The sequence below is a fragment of the Tupaia chinensis genome, unplaced genomic scaffold (genome assembly GCF_000334495.1).
Source record: "Tupaia chinensis unplaced genomic scaffold, TupChi_1.0 Scaffold000037_18, whole genome shotgun sequence".
Lineage (NCBI taxonomy): Eukaryota > Metazoa > Chordata > Mammalia > Scandentia > Tupaiidae > Tupaia > Tupaia belangeri.
Window position 1 is genome coordinate 584,201 of NW_006159476.1, and position 23,739 is coordinate 607,939.

The window sequence follows — 23,739 nt, forward strand, 5'->3', positions numbered from 1 at the left end:
CCTGCTGAATGTTTACTTTGTTTCCAGTTTTATCACTATGAAAAATAAATTGGAGTTAATATCATGAAAAAAATCTTTGATGGTTTTCAGATAGATTTCTAGTAAAAATCATCTATTCAAAAAAATACTTTAACTTAAGTGCTGTTTTTTAATATAATTGTAAGGGAAACACATGTATATTTTAGAAATACAAAACAGGACAAGAATTGCATTAAAATCACCCAAGATCTCAACTACCATTAAACATTTGATATTGGCCTCTTTCCAGGATACATATTTTAAAAATCTGTGTTGTGGGGCCAGCAGGTGGCATGTTAAAGTCACTGGACTCCCAAATGGCCAACCGTGGTTTGAGTCTGGACCTGGTAGCTTGCTTTCTCACTTTCTCTCTCTCTCTCTGTTCCTCTCTGGTCAAATGAAAATAAATCAACCAATAAATAAATAAAATCTTTTAAAACAATTTTGCATTGTATTTGTATTGGTTTATATACTGCCTTAATATATTTAGCATTTCCTTCCATTCTTAAAAATCTCTTAAGAGGATTGCTTCACATATTCCATAATTCACTCTCTTGCTGGACATTTAAACTATAAGGAAATTATTGTTAAAAATTAGGCCACAGCAAATATCATTTGTTTATAAATCTTTGTATAGATCTTTGAGTAGTGCCTTATATTAAGATCTTTACCAGTCTGGGCCAGCAGGTGGCGCAGAGGTTGGGTCACTGGACTCACATGCAGATGGTGGATTGAGTCCCAGACCCAGTGGCATGAGGATCACGCCGGGGCATGTGCTCATGTGCCCGGGATCCTAAAGAGGAGAATGGAGGAGGACGGATTGCAATGTCCCCTGTGGGGACATCCCCTCTCACTTTGCCTCTCTAGTGAGTATACAGACCCTATGGCAAAAACCTAAAAAAAAAAAAAAATTTAACCATAGTTTAGGAATGTTTTTTGGGGGGTTGCTCTGTTGGGCTCCTTGGACATTCTAGCCAGCCACGAGTCTCCCCAGTCTTTACCTCTGACCTTTGGGTGATGCCGTGCTCATGTTTGTCTAGTGGCCTGTCTTCTTTCAAAGTACCCATGCGGGCCGCCAACAGGTCTCTGGCAGCTCACCTCACTTGTGGGCCTCAGCTTTGCCAGCATCTTTTAACTGGCGGCAAGATGCAGCGGTGCGGTTACTGCAGAGTAGCTGGTTCCTACAGGGACCAGCAGGAGGCATGATGGCTAAGGCACTGGATTCCTACATGGAAGGCCGCACTTCCAGTCTCAGACCTGCCAGTTTCAAAATGACTCCAGTGCATGTACATGTCCCTCAAGTCCCGAGAGAAGGGTTTATGGCATGGCCATCCTCCCAGGGGAAATTTTCACTTATTCCTCTTCTGCGACAGGCATACACATCCTATGACAAAACGGAGCACACGTGTACATTCTCTGACAACGTCTGGCATGTAAGTGCTAGCCTACCTCATTTAGCTCACAGGACCAACATTCTAAGTAACCCATGCAGTGCGAGAAATCTAGGTTGCTGCTTATTTTGAAGTAAAATGATAATGTATGATGTATGGCCCTATTTTGCAACAAAATGAAAAACAGCATTTTAATATATTTGGCATCCTGATACAAATTAGCAATTTACCGAAATCCTGACTCTTGCTGATGGTGGAGGATGCCTACACAGACCCGTTTTAGTTTCTTTCCCTTTAACTGCCCACTTTGGGGGGGAGGGGAAACTAGCTGCAGAAAAACAAAATATTGAGGTTTGCGCTCAATATAGCTTGTCCTGTTTCGCTCCGCTGAGGTCTCCCAGCCAGCACAGTCACTTTAGTTCCAGCCGTTACCAGACACGTTGCCTGGATCTTCTCCCTATCTCTGTAGAAAAAAATCATCACCTACTTCTCTGTGCCTGATCTAGAAGACTCACTCCAGCCTGACGATTCTCCAGGTGGGTACTCATCCTTTTGTTTCAGCCTGCGATTGTTTTCACAGAACTTGAATGAACCTAGCTATGAACCTGGCTCACCGGATGTATAAAATACCGAACTTGCTTTGCTTACCGTGGACCCTTTCTCTATCTCATTCCTGGATATAACCAAGATTACAGCCAGCCTCCCTCCCTCCAAGAACAAGAAGAAAAACCCACCACATAAGAACTATCTTGAAATGAAACTACAAGTTTTCATTTAGAACTGGGGCTGGCCAACTTCTTAAAAGAACTAGCAGTAAATACCTTCATCTCTGGGCCAAATGGCCTTCCACAAGCACAGCATAACTCACTGCAACACCAAAACCGTCAGAGACGCTATGTGAAAGAGCGGGCACGGTCATGTGCTAATAAAGTTTTATTTACCAAAAACAAAAAAACTACTTTTGAATTTGTCCAGCATTATGTGATAACTCAGTCAAAAAAAAAAAAAAAACTACTTTTGAATTTGTCCAGTATTATGTGATAACTCAGTTGTCAAGCATAAGGTGGGACAGTAATCCTCGACACAGTCTGACACACAGCAGCACACATGAGATATGTCTGCACCAGTAACCTGGGGAATCTCACGTGCCAGTATTTGGAGAAACTTGCTTTTCTACAGAACGTGTTTATACAGGTTGCACCTCCCTAATTGGAATCGGAAATGCCTCAAAATCCGAAACTTCAAGAACACTGATGAGCCACGGTGGGAAATCCCACACCTGACCTTATGTGATGGGTTGAACTGCCGCAATACAAAGATGACCAGAAGGCTGCCCTTGGCCTGTATGCGGTAAGGTGTCTATTAAATATGTCTGGGTCTGCCCTTGGGTCCCATCCCCAAGGTAGCTCATAGAGATGTAAATATTCCAAAATCTAAAACATCTCAGAGGAAGGAGAGCCAACCTCTGGCGTTAACACTAAAGGCGAGACATCTAGTCTAGAGCCACTGCAGATTATATCTTAGTGACCTTGGAGAGTTCTTTCACATTTGTGTCAGTTTCCTCTTCTGTAAAACAGGAAAAAACCTTACAGGATGTTGTGGGAATATTTCTTTGAAAAAGTTACAAATTCTATAAGTGTAAATTCTTTAAAACAATAATTGTGGGAAGAGCATTAGGAATTAAAAGCAAAGAACTTCCCTATTAGGTTAATTATAAGAAATGGGCTTTCAAGGGAGATGTGAAATTCCCAGCATGCCATTGAACTGTTGGAAAGCAGGACAACTTTCTTACAAATGTTAAATACTCAACTTAATTAGAAATGGGCTCTTAAGCTTCCTTTACTCTTTGATTCTATGACTTACCCAGTCGGCCAAGGTCAGATCTAGATTTCCCAGTGCCAAACTCACTGTGCACCAGTTACCGCGTCTCACAGATAAACGCTGGCACACACCAGACTAAAACAACAGTACCGCTGAGCTCAATTGAGAAAACGGGTTGATTTTTGTTTAAATTCTCCCTGACAGCGAGGTACACTATCTAACTTGAGGTTTCTCCAACTTAAAAGGAAAATAAAATCTGTTATTAAAAACTGTCAGATGTAGAGACCAGCAGTTAGCATAATGGCTATGTTGCTGGACTCCCATGTAGTTGACCGCGGTTCACGTCCCAGACCCGGTGGCTTAAAACTTATGCTGGGTGTGTGTGCGTGCGTGCCCAAGATCCCGAGAGGAAAATGAAGGAGAAGGGATTACAGGCGTGGCCATTCCCCCTGGGGGGTGATTTCTCGCTTTCTGTCTCTCTGTCTCTCTCTGTCTGTCTGGCGAGCGCACGCACCCTATAGCAAAAACCTCTCAAAAAAAAAAAAAAAGTCAGATGTGTTAGTACAAAAATATTGTTGTATATGCTAAAGAGTTGTTTAAAGTGCACCTGAATGTTAAAATACACCTTTAAATCTGTCACTGTGCAGTTGTGTAAGTAATCTTTCCTAATCTAAAGTTCGGGTCACCTTTTAGCAGTTACACATAGGATTATCTGTTTTTTTAGACTTTGACCAGTACATCTCCTATGCTGCTAAAGTTCTGCACACTAAAATGTAAACTTAAAATTTAATCAAATAGCCTGTCAGCTGTAGTTAGTTGCTTTCCTTATGATGAAGTGACTCTTAGGAGCCATATAATCTCTACAAATACTTTGCTTAATACGTACATCCATACTTAACTATCATATCACTCTGGATATTTGAACCTTTCACACACTGCGGTCTAATTGAAATAATTTACAATATATAGGTTTTCTTCCATCTCAGTAACTGTTTTCCAAAAGTAATATAAATTAACCTAAGCTTTCTGAAAATCAGTTACACTTGATTTGTGTATTAGGCATAATTTTTTTATTAAACTAAAATTTTAAATGTTCAAATATAACTCTCAAAATTTAGGTGACTGAAAACTAGAAGTGCATAATATGATGCCTCACACTGTCCTTCCCCAAACAGGCTGGATTCTATCTACTTGATTTATACACTGTGACTTTTTCCTGCTGTTTTCTATCAACCTTAATTGTGAAAAATGGTGCCATGTTGCCCTCTTGATATTATTTTGGAGATCAGTTAGGTCTTAAAGCATCCAGATGCATACAGTTCTACAAATATCTGTAGAATTAGCTCACCAAGGTCTGCTCGGCAATATTTTTAATTGACTTACATGTTCTGTGGGAAAAGAAGAATCATAAAGAGTCTTGGCAATTGCATTCCTCTCTTCACTGGGCTCCCCCTTGGGATCTGGATGGATACTCCAGTTATTCAAAGTGTCAGCAACTCTGTTAATGCTGGTCGTATCTGATGGACAAAGAGGAAATGGTAATGACTGAATTTCATTCTCGAGGTGCTCATTTTGGTGGCTGAACTAGTTTCACTCTAATCCGGTGCTTTTCTATTTAAAAAGCAACAACTTTTTACAGTGAATATTTGATAGTTTTCCTAGACTTTGTTCTTAAGCAGTTTATTTCAGAAAACAAACAAGATTATATTGCTGCTTTCTAAAACCTGTTGACAACTGTCATTTCACATTAGAAGTACCGAGATGATATAAATACCTTCTACAACCACTTCGAAAGTTACCATACTCCCCTGGTCACTGCATTGCCCACACGTGTAAACATTCATACAGTGAACCTTCTAAAATCAAATCAGATTAACAAGGAAAGTCTGAGCCAAGTGGACACTGGGTTTATAAACTATACTTAAAGAAAATGCCCATAGCAAGAAGCCCAACAAAGGGCTGTTTAGAAGGGGTGACCGGGCTTTATAAATGGATAAAAATAATTTAGAGAAGCATGTCAAATACAAATTTTAAAAGAGACTTGGGTAGGCTTAAGAGTATTTTACAAATTGAATTTCTAAAGATTTTTGAATATCTCCCCTTATATCTTATTTATGTTTATATTGTTGGCATTTTAACTTAAAAGACCTCTGAGAAAATGGTAAATGTTAGACCAGCTTCCTAAACCAGTTCTTGACTAATTCAAAATTAATGGAATCTGAAGTAATGCATCTTACTATATCAAAAATTAGAGTTTAGGAAATGTGGTTGCATAGACTTTTGGTATTTATTTTTCCACACATTTCTCCCCATTAGTACTAGCAAACAAGACGTACTTATTTTTGTTTTTAATCCCCAAATGTAATTTTTAAATTTGTCTTTTTTTAAAAAAAAAAAGCCAGCTAAACCTGAGGACCAAACACAGCTTTCATTATAATCCGCATTTCTCTAATGCAGAGAAAGCACACTGTTGAAACCATGAAGCTCCTTTAAAATCCAAGAATATCTTTAATTACCTTAACAACTTTGACTGTGAGATTGCTTACAATGTAAACTTATTTTCCACAAGATCCATACATCTTCTTTTAATTGCCAAAGGGTGCATGTGTTCAACAGAAAAAGCACCCTCTCATTGGGTGTGGCCACACTGCAATCCCTTCTCTATTTTGCCATCCTGTCTGGACCTGAGGCTTGGCCACTCATGGGTCTGGCATGATTTTTATGCCTTCAGGACCAAGATTTTTGCAGTGTGTAGGATCCCATAACTACTCGGCTAGGAGACAGGCCTGACTCACACACCTTAAACTATTTCGTTGTGCTATCTTTGATTTATATACAGCATCTATTCACTCAAACATTTATATAGTGAACCTTCTAAAATAAAATTGGATTCATGATGGGGAGTATGTTTTTTATTTGAAAATATTTTTATGAAAAATTTCAAAAATAAGAATAGAACTTCAATATCCATCAACATAAAATCATGTATTTTATCCATTAACCTCTCTCTCCCTATTTAAAAAAATTTTATGGAATACTATAAGGCAAAACTTGGACATTATGTTGTCTCATGTGGTAGTTTTAAAGAATAGAACAGCCCTTCTATTCTCTAAGGTATTTCATATTTGGATATATCAATATAGACACATAATGATTAAGGAATTCAATCTGAAGTGTTTGAAACAGTGCAAATATCAATGACATGAAATAAATTAATGTTATGCGTTACTATTACTTATAAACAAGAGAAGAAAGCTAGATTTGCGGTGCTGGTGAAGGGAAAGATAATGGAAAGATTAAGAAGAGAAGAGAGCTGGACGATGAAAGTAACAGTCTAGCAGAGGACATTTCTAAGGGCTCAAAAGGAAAGGAGCACACTGCACTTTGTCAGACGCCTCATCAGCTACTTCCCTGCATGTGCTCTGGAAAATAAGGATCCGATCAGGTAAGCTGTTCCTAATTTTAAGTCAATAACCCAGGTATTTTGGGTTTTTTTGCTATTTCTTCATGATAAAAATGTTTCGTATTTCCAAAATACAATGGCATGCGTTACTATTGGCCCAGATATAGGTAAAAATATCCACTTCAATTTAAATAAACTTTTCCTACTTTTGCGTAGATACATTTGTCGAATTGATAATATTAATGTATATGTTAATTATATTAAACATTTTCATTGTAAACAACCTATCTGGAGAACCTTTATCAAAAGTAGTAAGTATACAGCGCCGCTCTCTTACCTGGTACATCCTTGCTGACATTCTCCTCACCACCATTTTCACGCAGACTCACTGAAACGCTCTTTCTGTTTTCTGACGGCCCTACCAGTCTCTCCCTCAACAACAAGGGAATCCTGCACGTTGAAGTGCTCGCTGTCTGACTTTGAGCTTGATTTACTTTTGGCCAAGGACCAGGATCTAAAAAATCTGTATATACTAGAGTTTTCTCAGTTTTTTTATCTGAAGTTGAAAGATCAAAGGCTGACCTTCCACTTCTGTTTACTAAATCTTCTGATGGCTTTATATGAAGTGAATGGGATTCTTCCAGCTGTTCTTCACTGTACATTTTTCCTGAAACTGGGTCATTTAATGACTCTGTTTTCTTTGTATTATTTGACAGTGTATGCTGTCTTTCGTTAACATCCACAAAGAAGGGGTCATTTTTTGTGGCTTCAGTTATCTGATTCTCGTCAGTCTGAGTCTCTTTACTGGGGAGCGGAATTCCTGTGGAAGCCTTTGTGTGGACGACAGTTCTTGCCTCTTTGGCTTGTGGAGCGTGGCTGTCCTCGCTGTCAGCCTGAAGATGGCAAGTGGCCTTCCTGCTCTTTTCTAGACAGCCCCAGCAGCTCTCAGATGGCCGGTCAGGCGTGCGAGGTTTCATATTCATATCTTTCCATATATTTCTTTCCCCCGGCCTTGAGCTGGATTTCGCCAACACAGGCGTAATGTTAAGACTTTTATCTGAATTCCTAAGGAGTGCTTTCAAATGCTGCTCAAGAGCAGCAGGGGAAACAGGGTGATCTGCCACTCCATGGCAAGGAGCCGCCTGCTCAGGTCTCTCTGAAGTATCACTGCAAGGGACCTGCTGAAAATTGGAGGTTTGTTTCAAAGATGACAGGCTGCTCTTACTTTTTTTATTTTGCAGTTGCATTTGCTTTGTTGTACACTGTTTGCCACCTATCATCACATTATTTGAATCCTGTAAACTAGATTTCTGACACTGAACAAGATTTATCTCTTCATCAAGAGATGAGTCCAACTGCACTTTGTTCTGGTCACTGTCTATAATTTCCATCTCAGTAGCATCTTCTGGAATGCCTGGAAGCCGACCGTACTGTTTGAATGGCTGGTTTTCAGGAACAGCTCTCCTGTCCTCTGCATCGTGAGCCATCCCCACCAGCACACGGGGAAGTGACGTTTGGTTATTTTCAACCTCAGGATGCCCATCTGCATGATGAATGTCTAATCCTTCGGTTCTTCCTGGAGGTGCTTGCTCTGTTTCTACTGGCTTATTCGCGATTAAAAAAGGTTTACTCACTGATTTAAATCCTGTACATTTGTCGTCTTTTTCCAAACACACAGTGTCTTTTAGCTCTGTAGTAACTGATTGTAAGTCAGCCACATTCAAGACTTGTCCTAGTCTGGTGACTTCTTTATCGAGGCAGAGGATTTCACGTAGAGGGGTTTCACTTTGATTTTCATCCTGAAGGAAGGCAGTACCAATCTCATTCTTGAAGCATTTTTCAAAAAGTTGCAAATCTATCATGATGAGAACACAGTAAAAATTTATATTATATTCTCTTTTTTTTGTTTGTTTGAGAGGTTTTTGCTATAGGGCGTGTGTGCTCGCCAGACAGACAGAGACATAGAGACAGAAAGCGAGAAATCACCCCCCAGGGGGGATGGCCACGCCGCAATCCCTTCTCCTCCATTCTCCTCTCAGGATCTTGGGCACACACGCACACGCGCCCGGCGTGAGTTCTAAGCCACCGGGTCCGGGATGCGAACCGCGGTGGACTACGTGGGAATCCAGCGACATAGCCATTACGCTAACTGCTGGTTCCCAAAATTTATATTATATTCTAAAACCTGTTTTTATAAAACATATACATCACCTATTTTTATAAAAACCTATTTAGCATTACAAATTTCTTTAGACAATAATTATATAACAAAATGACATCAACTTTACCTAAATATTCAGTTCCCATTAACAAGCATAAATTGAGTATGCTGAATATTCAGTTCCCTCCATGTTACATTCTTATCTCATTATTAGCAAAAGTATTTTTTATTTTAAAATGTGGAAAGAAGTTGAGGTTTTATAAAATGGTTTTTATTCTCTAGTGAAATTCCATAGAAATACGTAGCTGATAAAAATCAGTTTATCCTAACAGGTTACTCTAGTTTCAATTACTTCCCATGTCCAGCAGTATCTAGACATTGTTGCTAGCTTCCTCCAGATTGACAATCAGCACTTTTGTATTCACTACCCTGTGTCTCTTTAAAGTTTGGAATAGCCTGGGACAATTGCATACAATATCTACTTAACCAAGGTATTAATTTTATTCATCTATGTTCTAACCATAGATTTCAAATTCCTAATGTTGTCGCAATATCTGGAATACAAAATTTCAGGACTGGAAGGACATTTTTACCCTCTTGTTCTCTCTACAACATCTCCACCAAGTGGCTGCTTGGTCTAGGCTTGAGCACCTGTAACCAGTGCCATCTTTAAACTACTCTTTTTCAAGACAAAAGACTCAGGAAATTACTTCAGTGGTTAAAGAAGGGTTGTTGGAATTCAGAAAAGTGCTCAAGGTCTTGGCATCAGCAGGCTACTGATGACCCTAGGGAGCTCACACTCAGCAAAGTGAAGGCAAAAAGCCAAGTAGTACATAATGAGAAGGGAGATAGAAGATAGTTTTCTTAGAAAATATTGATTACAAAATAAATATATCTGTATATTTATTAATTGTATATATATGAATATATATGTATATGTGATATGAATATATGTGTACATGTATATTACATATATGCTGAATGTGTGTGTGTGTGTGTGTGTGTGTGGTGGGTGGAACCAACCCAATATATGACTCAGAAAACAGCCATATAATTTTACCTTCTATAATGATTTCTTCTACAGGGAGACCTTCTTTCTTTTCTTTCTTTTCTCCATATTCAGTATCTGAACAAAAACTTTCAGGATTTCCTTCTCTTATCGCTTGCCCAAAATTGTATTTCTGTATAATGGTGTTTTCTGATTTTTCAGTTGACATTTCACTGTTTGTATTATTTACTTCTGGTATATTCTAGTGTAAAGTGAAAAAAATTCCTTTAATGTAAAAATAGATTTTTTTCATTATTATTTAATTTTATTTTTTCATTCATTTATTTTTTTAATTTGACCAGAGAGAGGCGTGGGGGGGGGAGGGACAAAGGAAGCCGCCAGGTCCGGGACTCAAACCGTGGTTAGCCATGTGGGAGTGTCCAGCACCTTAACCTCCACACCACCTGCTGGCCCCAAAAACAGACTCTTAAAAAGTATAAAGCATCTGAGAAATTTTTGCTGAGAAAAGCAGAATCTGTTTTTCAATTCAACCATTCAGCAATTTTTAATTGAAAGCCAAATGATTTTTTTCAGTAAGTTTAGTATGCCTCATAACAAAATCACTTTTAAGTTCATTACACAGTAATATTTAAATAAAATAGAGACAGAAGTGTTTTCAAATATACATACCATATTATTATATAATACATGTTATATCTAATAGAAGAATCACCTCCTAACTAAAAGTGAGGTGTGCATGGCAGGCAAATGCCTGCGAATGGCATTTTTATGTATCCTTCAAACAGAAGCAATTCAACACCAATTTCCTCCTCTTACATATTGAGCACGTGTTACACATAGAGCATCATACTTGGCTTTGGGATACAGCAATGAGCAAAGTATAGGAATTGCCTTTAAAAACTTGCAGTCTGGTATAAAGATAGGGAGAGAGGGCCAGACAGTGACATGGTAGCTAAGGGCCTGGATCTTACATGGCCAGCTTCACAGTTTGAGTCCCAGAGCTGATAGCTAAAAAACACACCAGGCATGTGTGTACCCAAATCCCAAGGAGAGAATGGAGGAGAAGGGACTGCAGCATGGCCATCCCCCACAGGAGAGGATTTTTTGCTTTCCCTTTCTCTTTCTGCCTCTCTCCCACAAGCACATATGCCCCATAGAAAACATTAAAAGAGAAAGAAAGAAAGAAAGAAAGAATGAAAGAAAGAAAGAAAGAAAGAAAGAAAGAAAGAAAGAAAGAGAAAGAGAGAAAGAAAGAGAGAAAGAAAGAAAGAAAGAAAGAAAGAAAGAAAGAAAGAAAGAAAGAAAGAAAGAAAGAACGAACGAACACTTAACTTTTTAGCAAGATTCTAGTCTGTTTATGGAACTGAGTGATTCTGTTTGGCTAGAGTTTAGATACTAGAAGAATGGAGAGAAATGAGGCTTGAGGTAAACTGGGCTCAGGTCATTAAGGGTCTCAGATAGCTCACTAAAGATATTCAATTCTGAGACCAGCAGTTGGCATAATGGCTATGTCACTGGACTCCCATGTAGTCGACCATGGTTTGAGTCCCAGACCCAGTGGCTTAAACTCAAGCCAGGCACGTGTGTGTGCGTGCCCAAGATCCTGAGAGGAGAACGGAGGAGAAGGGATTGCAGTATGGCCATCCCCCCTGGAGGGTGATTTCTTGCTTTCTATCTCTCTGTCTTTCTGGCGAGTGCATGTGCCCTATAGCAAAAATCTCTCAAAAAAAAAAAATGAATGATATTCAATTCTACCAGGAAGATGCTGAGATATCACCAAATGTCTTTAAGCCAGGAATGAATACTGTTACCCTATGGGAAAGACCATTCTGGCAGCAGTATAAGAATGGACTGAAGTCAAACTTTCCAAACTTTATGGAAACCAGCCACATTTTTGCATAGAAAAACATAGAAAAATACATCATGACTTTCCTGGCAACCTAATAAATAAGAGGAAAGTAAATATAGTGAACAGAAGAACCAAACTGAAATTCTAGAGATGAAACACAGAGTATGAAATAAGGCCTGACTGTGCTTAACAGTGGAGTGGACGTTTCCGAAACAAAGACAAATGGCCACCAGGACAGAATAGCAGAAACGACCCAACAGAGAGAGAGGAGGGGAGATGTGCACAGGGCCTCAGGGCTGTGGGGAACAAGGCGGGCCAACATGTGTGGCTGAAGTCGCACCAGAGGAGAGAAGAGTGACAGAAAAGAGCAGTTAAATAATAGTGACTGTGCCAGCCCACAGCCTGGTAGTTAAGCAGATGGATCCCCCACAGGGCTGACTGTGTTGGGGTCCAGCCTCAGCGGGGTGGGTTGACTCATTGGAGGCGGCGCAGGAACAAAAGACTGAGGCCTCGGTGCCATTTTCGTGCACGTCCTCAGTCAGACACCCTCAGAGATTATTCTTTGAAGAGTGACAACTGCTAGGAATTATCGTGCCTTTTTATTGAAAATGTGATACATGCAAGTAAACGGGTGAGGGGCTATGTGTTCTAATTATTAGCTCATAAAGTTTTAATTATAGGGAACATAGATTCCATTCAGGGTTGGATTAAGGGCGGGTCTATTACAGTTCAGCAATTGTTTGTTTAATGTAGGCAGGTCTTCGGAAACTTTATGGAATGTCATTTTGGGAAATAGCCTCCAGCAAGCAGAGTTAATTATTAGCCAATGCTTGATGGCAGCCATTTTGTAATTACTGAGTATGATGCTAAAATAAAAAGAATCTCAAGTATAGATATTAGTTCCTATGGATCTCAATAAAGAATGATACATAATTTTATAGGGATCTAAAACTTAATTTAAGGAATCCTAATATATTTATTTATTTCACTTAATGAGGGCGGGGGTGTCCTGGGCCAGTTTCGGCCTAATCCTATTTTATGTAAAGAAAAGATTACTTTTAAGCTTATGTTAAATGTATCTTAAAGGGCCTTCTAAAGGTCAAGAAGATTATTTCTGCCTAAATAAAACTTCAGCACACCCTCTATTGTGACCACAGGGATAAAGCATTGTAATTAACAGTAAGTGGTTAGGGCAAAGGAGAGTAGTCGGGGGACTTTCAGAAAATCTTATCACGTACTCAAGATGTATAAGACAGCTATGTAATTCTTTTATAGTAGTATATCAAAGAGTCAGAGGGGGGTCGCTTCCCAGCAAGGCTACCGTAGTTTCCAGAGCATACAGCAAGTGGCCTTGCCAACATGCTGAGTCTACCCAAACTTTGCTCAAAAGTTGGGAGTCTCAAACAGATCCTGGGGCCCCGCCGGGTCAGATTCCTCCATGTCTGTGTGGTTCAAGTCCTGGACCTATGGACTAGAGGAACATGCCAGTGTGTGTGTCCACATGTGCGCACATCTGAAATCCCAAAAATAGGGAGAAATGGAGAAGAGATTGCAGCTCCATGTAGGGGTGGGGAAGAGGCGGTGCTTTCTTGCTTTCTCTTTGTGGTGAGCGCATGTGATCTCTGATGAATTAAAAACAAAAAAAGTTAAAGATTTCTATTTTTTTAAAAAAGAAATAGTAACCAAACATTCTCTAAATTTGATGAAACTATAAATCCAGAGATCCAAGAAATTCAATAAATCTCAAACAACATAATGCACAGAGAAAATGATATCAAGATAAATCTAATCAAATGGCTTGAAAATTATCAAAAAGAAAAAGTTTACAAGCAGTCAGAGATAAAAACACTTAAAGAGGGAGATAAAAATATAAGGGTTATCCCAGACTTCTTGCCAGAAGCAATGCAGACAAGAAAATAATAGAAAGGCATCTTCAAGTTACTGAAAGCCAGGTCCCAGCAGCCTGGTGGTGCAGCTGGTAGCAAACTGAACTGCAGTGCTGGAAGCCACACAGCCAGCTATAGGTCTGGCTCCCCAAGTCATTCTAAAAATACATGGGGCATATGCCCAAGAACCTGAAGACTGAAGGGCTGGGGGAGGGGATTATGGTGTGATGAGGCCCTGTCAGAAGTGCTTCATTCTCTCATTTTCCCTGTCCTTTTAATGGGCATGTGTGTGCTCTCTATTGTGAATAAAATTAATTTAAAAACACAGAGGTGAGGGACCAACAGTTAGCATAATGGCTATGTCACTGGACTCCCATGTAGTCGACTGCGGTTCACGTCCTGGACCCGGTGGCTTAAAACTCATGCTGGGCGCGTGTGTGTGTGTGCCCAAGATCCCGAGAGAAGAATGGAGGAGAAGGGATTGCAGCGTGGCCATCCCTCCTTGGGGATGATTTCTCGCTTTCTGTCTCTCTCTCTTTCTCTGTCTGTCTGGCGAGTGCCCACGCCCTATAGCAAAAAAAAAGCACTCCAAAAAAAAAAAAAACAGGTGAGGGCCAGCAGGTGGCATGGTGGTTGGTGGCTGGATCTCATACAGCTGGCTGAGCAGTTTGAGTCCTACACCGATAGTTCAAAAAACACACTGTGCACATGTGCATGGGTGCCCAAAATCCCGACAGGAGAGTGGACAAGAAGGGGCTGCTGGGGGGAGGAGGGGTCTTTTTCACTTTCCCTCTCTGTGTCTCTGTTTCTCTCTGACTAGCACAAAAACCCTATGGTAAAAATCTAAGAAAAAATAATAAGAAAAAAAAAAAAAAAACCTGTCCATCTAGAATTTTATATCCAGTGAAAATATCCTTAATATTTAAGGAGAAATAAATGCTTCTTCAGACAAAACTTAAGGAAAATTTTTTTACCAGTAGACACATGCAAAAAGAGAAAAAGAAAGTTACAGCAAGTTCATTGGTTAAAGGAATATGACACTAATGGAAACCTGGCTCCACCCAGAGGAAGGAGGGACAGCAGAAACTAGGTGCATACAGGAACCATTTTATCTGACCTTTTATTCCCTTTACCAAGAAACTGGTCATTTGAAGTAAATAACGGTGTGTGGTGGCATTGATAACAGATATACAAGTAAAATGTATGAGAGAAGTAACACAAAGGGGAGGCCAGTAGGTGGCATAGTGGTTAAGGTACTGAACTCTCACAGGCCTACTTACTGCAGTTCAAGTTCTAGACCTGGCAGCTTGAAATTCATGCCATGCGTGCAGAATGGAGAAGGGATTGCAAAGTGGCCATCCTCTCTGAGGCGTGATTTCTCACTTTCTCTCACTGTCTCTCTAGAAAACACAAGTGCCTTATGGAAAAAACTTTAAAAAACAACAACAGAAAACACAAAGGACAGAAGATTACAAAGAGTATTGTAAACTTCAACCCTTACCAAAAAGTTTGGTATAGTATCATTTAAAGTAGACCATGACAGATTAAACTCTAGACCAGGAGGTTGACAGATTATGGCCAAAGGCCCAATCTGGCCTGCTGCCTGTGTTCATAAAATAATTTTTTCGGTGCACAAGCATGCCCACCTGTGATGTACTTAATGTCACTGAACTCCACTTATAAAAATGGTTAAAACAGCAAGCTATCTGTTATATATATTTTACTATCACAACTACAAAATGCAAACAATAGTTCTGAAAGAAACAGAAAACAAAGGACTTCTTCATGTTAGTAAACATAAAAATATATAAATAAATGAGCCCAGCCACAGTGGAGGGGTGACAGGCACTGGTCTACAATGCTGGAGCCACAGAGAAGATCATGGTGTGGATCTTGGGTGGACAGAGACATATCAGGTGCACATGTTCCTCCATGAGCCTAGCTGGCCGGAAGGCTCGGGGGGGTGGGGGAAGTTGCAGAGTGATGAGACTCTCTCAAGGGTGGTACCTGTTTGTCTTTTGCTTATATATATATATATATACACACACACACACACACGCACATATATATAAATACTCCCCCCCAAAAGAAAAATGAAGTGTTAGGGCCAGCAGGTAGTATGGTGGTTGAAGATGCTGGACTCCCACATGGCTGACCATAGTTTGAGTTCCAGACCTGGTGGCTTGCTTTCTCACTTTCCTTCTACCTCTCTCTCTCTCAAATTAAAAAGAAAAAAAAAAAAAAAAGACTTACAGCACAAATAGCAATCCTAAAAGATGGATCAACTATTTTAGTATTAGACAGAACAGAGCTCAGGACAGAAAACAGTACGAGAATGAAAATGTGAACATTTCATAATGATAAAAAGGCCAATTAATCAGGAAGTCACAACAATCATAAATGTGCCATAACAATCCTAAATCATATACCTAATACAAGGGTGTAAAAATAGACATCGCTGAAAAAAGAAAGGTAAGTCCATTATAATTCAAGATTTTATATATAAAATAGTAACAAGATGGAAGACTTGAGCATTATCAACTACCTTGCCCTAATTGATATTTATTAAACATTCCACCAATCAATAGCAGAATACACAAGCCTTTTCTAAGGCACAAGAATATTCACCAAAATAGACAATGTGCTTGGCCAAAACCAAATCTGAATATATTTTAAAGAATGGAAGTTCTACTAAAATCTTTTCTGACCACAACCAAATAAAATTTGAAATCATTAACAGAGATACTCTGAAAATTCTCAAATATTTAAAAATTGATATACTTCTGATTGGTTATACCTACACCAATGGTCAAAGAAGACCTCACAAGAAAAATATTAAAATATTTTGAACTTGATCCAGCCAGTAGCCTAGACTGCTGTATCCCACAAAGCCAATTGAACAGTTCAAGTCCTGGACCCGGCAACTTGAAAACCATGTCAGGCACATGTGCATGCCCAAAATTCCAAGAGGAGAGTAAAGAAGGGACTGTGGCTTGCTCACTCTTTCTCCCTCCTCTCTAGGGAGCACAAGTGCCATATATATAACATATATGAAGAAAATAAGAAAGGTAATAGTAAAAGCCAATAAAATAATGAACGTACAAACAAAAGCAGTACCATCAATGAAGGTAAAATATAATTCTTTGAAAAGATCAATGAAACTGAAAATCCTCTAACTAAACTGATCAAGAAATGAGAGACAGAGAGAGAGGATGCAAATTACCAATATCAAAAATTAAAGTGGGGGCCAGTAGGTAGCACGGTGGTTGGGGCGCTGGATCCCCCCGCATGGCCAACTGCATTTGAGTCCCAGAACTGGCAGCTTGCTTTCTTACTTTATCTCTCTCTCTTGTTAAAACAATAATAATAATAAATTAAAGTAAATTAATCTTTAAAAAAATATAATGGGGCATCAATGTAGATGCTACAAAAGAATACAGTAAGAGGATATTACGAGCAACTGTTCAAATTGACTGTGCTAGGGAGTCCCCGAGACTACTCGGAGGATCAGTGATTCATTAGGAGGACTCAGCAGACTCAAATGTAGTCGGTACTCATGGCTAAAATTTATTACAGCATAAAGGTACAAGAAAAGGTGCATGTGGCAACTAGGTATAAGCTCCAGGTGTCACCTTCCAGTGGAGTCACAAAGGACATGCTTAATTCCTGCAGCTTTCAACTGTGACAGCATATGTAATTTTTGTCTATCAGGGAAGCTCATTAGAGACTCAGTACCCAAAGTTTTATAGGAGCTGTTTCAGGTACCCTCTTCCCAGTGTAATTTTCAAGCCACTAGGTTCAGGGCTTGAACCGTGGTTGACCAGGTGGGAGTCCAGCACCTTAAGCACCATGTCACCTCTGGCCACCAGACTTTTCTTAAATCAGAAATTGATAAACAGATTTGAAAAGTGATATGGAAATGTAAAAGACTACAATAGCAAAAAAAAAAATTTAAAGAGCCACAAAATTGAAGGAATTAGGTCCATTTGAAGATTTCCCAAAAAGCAATATTAATAAAGACAGCAAGGTATTGGCTTAAATACAGACATACAATCAATAGAGCACAATAAATTGTCCAGAAGTTGATCTATATACATTTGGTCAGCCAATTTTCAAAGAAAGTACCAAGGTACAGTGGGAGAAAGCACTTCAAACGAGTGTGCGCTTTACCAACTGGAAATCCATATGTTAAAAAATAACCTTTATCCTTATGTCACACTGCATACAAAAATGAACTGAACTGTATTACAGACCACACTTGCTTTTAAAAAGTGGAGACATTTAGAATACAATGCGTGTGAGAAACCATCACTGACGACCCTAATTTTGTGAGCAGTTGGTGCCCCAAACACACTTGAATTTTACCTGAACCTTCTTGCTTTCCTCAAACTTGTTCCGATCACATAATTTATTACAATGTTCTTGTAACTGAGCATAAGTTTCTTTAAGTGATGATAATTCATTTTTCATTTCACTAATTTCTCCATTAAGTTCTTCAACCTATTGTAAATTTAATCAAAACATGTTATAAATTTAACGGAAACCAACAGGTATTGCATTCTTTATCTCCACAAATTCTACTTGATTCATTTTCAATGTGTCTGCCCTTTTCCTTTTGTTGAGTTTCTTCTTCGTCATGGAAGGATTTTCTCATCTCCCGAATTGGTTTTGTTTCCTCTTGCATGACATTGAGTTTTGTTAAATAAATATCCTGAATTCTTTTTCTGACATTTCAGTGATAGCATTTTTTTCATCCATTGTTGGTGAGGAGTTGGATTCTTTGAGGGGGAGGTATTTCCTGATTTTCTCCTATTTCTTAAGGCTTTGCCTTCATTTTTAGTCACCTGGTGATATGTTCAGTCCTTCCTACTTCTTTGGAGTGCATCTCTGTGGCTGTAGCTCCTGCACTTCTCTACGTGTCAGCTCCATGCCAACATCCCTCCCCTACTGCGGGTGGGAGTGTGGAACCCACAGAAGGAGTCTGGGTCCAGGTTTTCAGAGGGGAGTTTTTCTCCTTTTATTGCTAAGGGAGCTACAGGGAAAGAATTCCTCTGGGTCTCCTATTTTCAGGTGTTTGGTTCTTGTATACAAAAACCTAACTACTCCCAACGTGGATGGAGGTTGAGTTGGCAGAGTGTGAGATAGTAGATGACCATGTAGGCCAAAGAGTCCTTTCTCCCCGACATGGCTGTGAGTGCTTTTCAGAAGAATTCAAGTCCTATAAAAGCACTAAACAAGCCACTCCTTTAGCTAGGCTGGAAAACGTCTTAGAAAAATGACGACACTAGAATTGACTTTGAAAGGTAAGTTGAGCAAAAGATATCCATTCTGGGGACCAGCAGATGACATAATGGTTATGTCACTGGACTCCCACATAGCCAACTGCAGTTCAAATCCCAGACCCAGTGGCTTAAAACTCACGCCGGGGACATGTGTGTGCATTCCCCAAATCCCGAGAGGTGACTGTAGGAGAAGGGATTGCGGTATAGCCATCCCCATGGAGGGTGATTTTTTGCTTTCTGTCTCTCTGGCAAGTGCATGCATCCTATAGCAAAAACTCCAATAAATAAATAAGTAAATAAAATAAAGATACCCATTCTTCTAAAAAGCGCCCTACACCGTGTGGGTAATTCCATATTATTTGTTCCTTGCGAGTAGGAGCTCTTCTATAACCACATAAGCATCTTTGAAAAGCCAGTGCCTTGAACAGTGTCTAACTCACGGCATGTGCTCTGTAAATATTATGAACCTAATTCCTCCTGTGACCTCTCCTTCCCTCGGTCATTTTCTTTTGTTGCCAGAGGGCATGTGAGTTCCTCAGAGAGAGAGAGATGCACCCCTACACAAACACAATGGGGTCTGGTCATGCTTTTCCTCCGTTTACCCATCCCATCAAGATTTTGGCCATGCACATACATGTTCCCAGCATGTTTTTCAAGCCTCAAAGAGTCAGGACTCAAACCCCAGTCAGCCATGTGAGATCTGCCCCCATGTGCAGTTACTTAACCACTGTGCTACAGGTCTGGTCCTCTCGACATAATTTCTGAACGTCCACATTTAGTCTTTTTTGTCTGTCAATATCTATGGATTCAATATTCAGTGAGTTTTATTAACATAGTATTTTCTTTTACTATTTATTTGAATAACCAAATGCAAGGGGTCTTCAGGGAATTCAAGGAGGCCCAGCTGCTGTGGCACAGCGGCTGACCCCAAGCTCGGTAAGGCTTGCACGGCTGGTCATGGGCTGGATGCCCAGGCTGGCTGGCAGACACACAGGCGCCGGGATCCTGAGCAGCTGGAGATCTGGGGAAAGGGAATCGCAGCGTGAAAGTCACTGCTGAGGGTGCTTTTCTCCTCCCTCTCTTCCTTCCCCTCTCTCTTTTTTCTTTCTCTCTCTCTCTTCTTTTCTCCACAGTCTCTTTCTCTCTCTCTTTTCCTCCCTCCCTCATGTGCACACACACTCTGGCATAAAAATGAAGTTCATGGGACATGCCTGCTATGGAGAAACTGTATAGATTTCAAATTTTTGTATGAAAACAAGTCATACTTTAATTTCATTTTCCACAAATTTTGTAGTCCTCTTGTATAAAACAGCAATTTAAGTGAGTCCAACTTATTTTTGCCTTTATGTAATTTTAACCCAACTTGATTCAGTTTGAGTGGCCATACTTACCACTGTGTTTCACTAAAGGATGGTGAAAACCTTACAGAGACACAAATATAACTGAAGAGTAGATATGATCTCTACTCTTGGCAAAGCAGTTTCTTACTTAACTATATTGTTTAGTATTGATGCATTAAAGAAGTCAAAATCATTATAGAATCTAAAAATTTTAAAATAAATCCAATTTTATACCAGTGTAGAGATGAAGGCCTTGCTAGTGAAGCCACTTACTTTTCTTAATTCAATCATTTTTTCTTTTTCTGGGGGAGACAGGCTGCTTGGAGTCTCACCAGAGGAAATGAATGTTTAATTGATTTTGTTGGCATGTTTGGCATATATAAATATACACTTCCTTTTCACTGTGTACTTTTCGTCATCCTAACAGTGCCACCTCCACGGTCATGTAAACAGTGGGGAGGTGCTAGGATGCAACGTCCACTAACCAGAGTTGAAATGAAGATCAGCATGTTTGCTGCTTAATAACAAAGTTCACCAAAGTGCAGAGATTTCTACGCATTTTTAGTATTCTAATACAATTAAGTACAAAATGCTTTCCTAAGATTTGAGTAGAGCTTATCAACATCATCTGTGAAGATATGACTGTACCAAACTAGAAATCAAGAAAACATACCAGTTGCAAATGAATCAAGAGTTACTTACATAACAATTTAAATCAAATAGAATCATATGATGTTATCAAGCCAGTATTTAGCTACACATTACATTATTATAGGAGTCTAAAATATAACATACTTCTCCAAAATGTAACTTCAGAAACTCATAAACAGTGACTTCCAATTATGTTAGTTCTTCAAAAAGAATTTTAAAAGCAATGAAAATTTGTATTAAAGAGGAATGATTAATTTGGGAGTCCACCAATTCTTAAAGTGAAATTTTTTATTGCCCAACTTGAATTTACATCATTATACACTATTATTTTATTACCGACTTCACTAAAATTAAAACTTAATGTAAAATAAACAGATGAAGTTTACAGAAGTAGCCATGCTTATAACATATTGACTCATGATAAAATGTTAATACTACACAACTCAACCACTGCATACATGTGCTTAACATGTCTCTAACACTGCTTATCAAAATTGCTGAGGAAAGCAAAATAGATTAGCAACAATACACACATAATTCTTTATTTTAATCATTTACTAAAATACTATGCTATGGTTTTATGAAGAGGTAAAGTACTTTTCTTGTCACACATGATAGGTTGTTCAAATTCTATACACACACATACACACATATATGTGCAAGTGTATATATAGGCAAACATGAAAACATTATAGGGAATTTTATTAAGTTTAGCATTTAAAAAGCATTTGCTTTTTGGAAATATGAGTGCAAGAAGAAAACATGCCTGACTTTATTCCTGTATTATTTTTGCAATATTTTCTTAGCATGAAATAGTTATTTTAAATGTCTATAACTACTTAAAATATTCCAAAATTTCAATATGTAATAAACCTACATGTCTTCTCCAAGTTCCTAGTGCTTTCTCGTGCTCATTCTGAAGATTCAGGAACTTTTCTTCATTTTCTTTTACCTTCTCCCTTTGCAGCTCATTATCTCTTTCAAGGGTCTGCAATAAAATTAATTATCCAAAAAATAATCAATACCACATTAATGAATTTTGATGTGTTTTATATTGCTTGGACCTTTGCTTCTAACATGCTGAAAGAGCCATGCAGATCAGTGATAATGTGCTATCTCAACAATAATTTTCATAAATTAACAGAAAGGTGCTTATAGTTTAGCTAACAGGAATAGGGGGAGGCTATGATAAAGAAATGGCTATAAAAGGGTATAAAAACATTGCCATTATTCAGTTTCACTGCATAAGTTTTAATGTACTGAAAAAAGTAATATAAAGTACAGCACTGAAAAGTATGAAATGTAGCATAGTCCAGCCTAACCCTACTAAAAACAAATTTAACCACTACAGAATATTTTTTCCTATCTGGTCATTTTATAAACTGATTGGCTAGAAAATCCTTAAATACAACTTTAATTTTAATTTCAAATTTGCATTTAAATATTTACCATAGTAACTTAATTACTTCATTGAATGATTACCATAATATAATCACTACCAACACCCCTAAAAAACCTTTAAATAGTAAAAATACTACCAAGTGTTTTCTAAACCTATGGTTTTAAAATTATTAAGTCAGTGTCACCAATATTATTAGGTTCCTTCACTATCTGCTGATACTCCAAATAAACTTCTGTACAAAGATAAATAGTAAAAACTCTTACCTACATGTCTAATATATCTTGAATTTCTGCATTCATTTATCTTTACTAAAGCCATGTACACTCAAGATAAAAATTTCAAGCCATGCAAAAGACTATAAAAAGAAAAGGTAAAATTATCCTCTCTCCTTCTCTTCCCTAGAAAAAACAACCACTGCACCACTGCAGCAGTTTCTTATAGATCCTTCTAGAAATTGTCTATAAGTGGGACCAGTAGTTGGCATAATGGCTACATTGCTGGACTCCCATGTAGTCGACTGCGGTTCAAGTCCCAGACCCAGTGGTTTAAACTCACACCGGGCATGTGTGCATGTGTGCCCAAGATCCCGAGAGGAGAATGGAGAAGGGATTGTGGCATGGCCATCCCCCCTCTCTCTCTGTCTTTCTGGCAAGTGCAGACACCCTATAGCAAAAACCTCTCAAAAAAAAAAAAATAAATTGTCTATAAACATACAAATATATGTTATATATGTTACATGTTTTAAATACAGATGAGGCTCTATCATACATATTTGTTCTAAAATCTGCTGCTTTACAACAAATAAATCTTGCTGCTTATTTACTGTATTATACATGGGTCCCTCTCATTTCAAAGACTTCATAATATTCCATCTACTTAAAGAATTCTCAGTTACATCCAGAATATTAATATGTAAGACATCATCACACAAAAATTTGGCAACTTATTTAATAAAAAGCATTTTGTAATGTTAACATGAATATTCTCCTTGAAAGCACAAGGGACTATGCATTTTTACAGCACCCAATAATTACCTATTCTGACTGCCTGTATTTCAGGATAATGTAAATATTTTTATGCAAGTCTCATTTCCTTAATTTATAGATACATATAATAGGGCAGTTTCTAAGTAGTCCCATGGTATATAATTAATAAAGTGTTTGGTATTCTAACAGTCTAAAATATTTTATAATATCTATTCATACTGATAACATTCTGTATTTTGAAAGATTTACAAAGTTGAAGGAAGTTATGAAGAATACACCAGTCTCGGGAACCAGCAGTTAACATAATGGCTATGTCGCTGGACTCCCATGTAGTTGACTACGGTTCGCGTCCCGGACCCGGTGGCTTAAAACACGCTGGGCACGTGTGCGTGCGTGCCCAAGATCCCGAGAGGAGAATGGAGAAGGGATTGCAGTGTGACCATCCCCGCTTGGGGGTGATTTCTCGCCTTTTGTCTCTATGTCTCTGTCTGTCTGGTTAGCGCATGCGCCCTATAGCAGAAACCTCTCCAAAAAAAAAAA

At 38.7% G+C, this 23,739-nt stretch overlaps 1 protein-coding gene across 1 annotated transcript in view; it reads right to left on the minus strand.

Annotated features, from left to right (window-relative positions):
• CCDC73 (coiled-coil domain containing 73) overlaps positions 1–23,739 on the minus strand; it is a 130,308-nt gene that overhangs the window by 3,103 nt on the left and 103,466 nt on the right. The window contains exons 13-17 of the mRNA XM_027771861.1: positions 21,689–21,799; positions 17,904–18,038; positions 9,855–10,044; positions 6,971–8,488; positions 4,614–4,747 (exon numbers count right to left, since the gene is read on the minus strand). Coding sequence (XP_027627662.1) covers positions 4,614–4,747; positions 6,971–8,488; positions 9,855–10,044; positions 17,904–18,038; positions 21,689–21,799 — 2,088 coding nt within the window. The remainder of the gene's footprint in view (positions 1–4,613; positions 4,748–6,970; positions 8,489–9,854; positions 10,045–17,903; positions 18,039–21,688; positions 21,800–23,739) is intronic.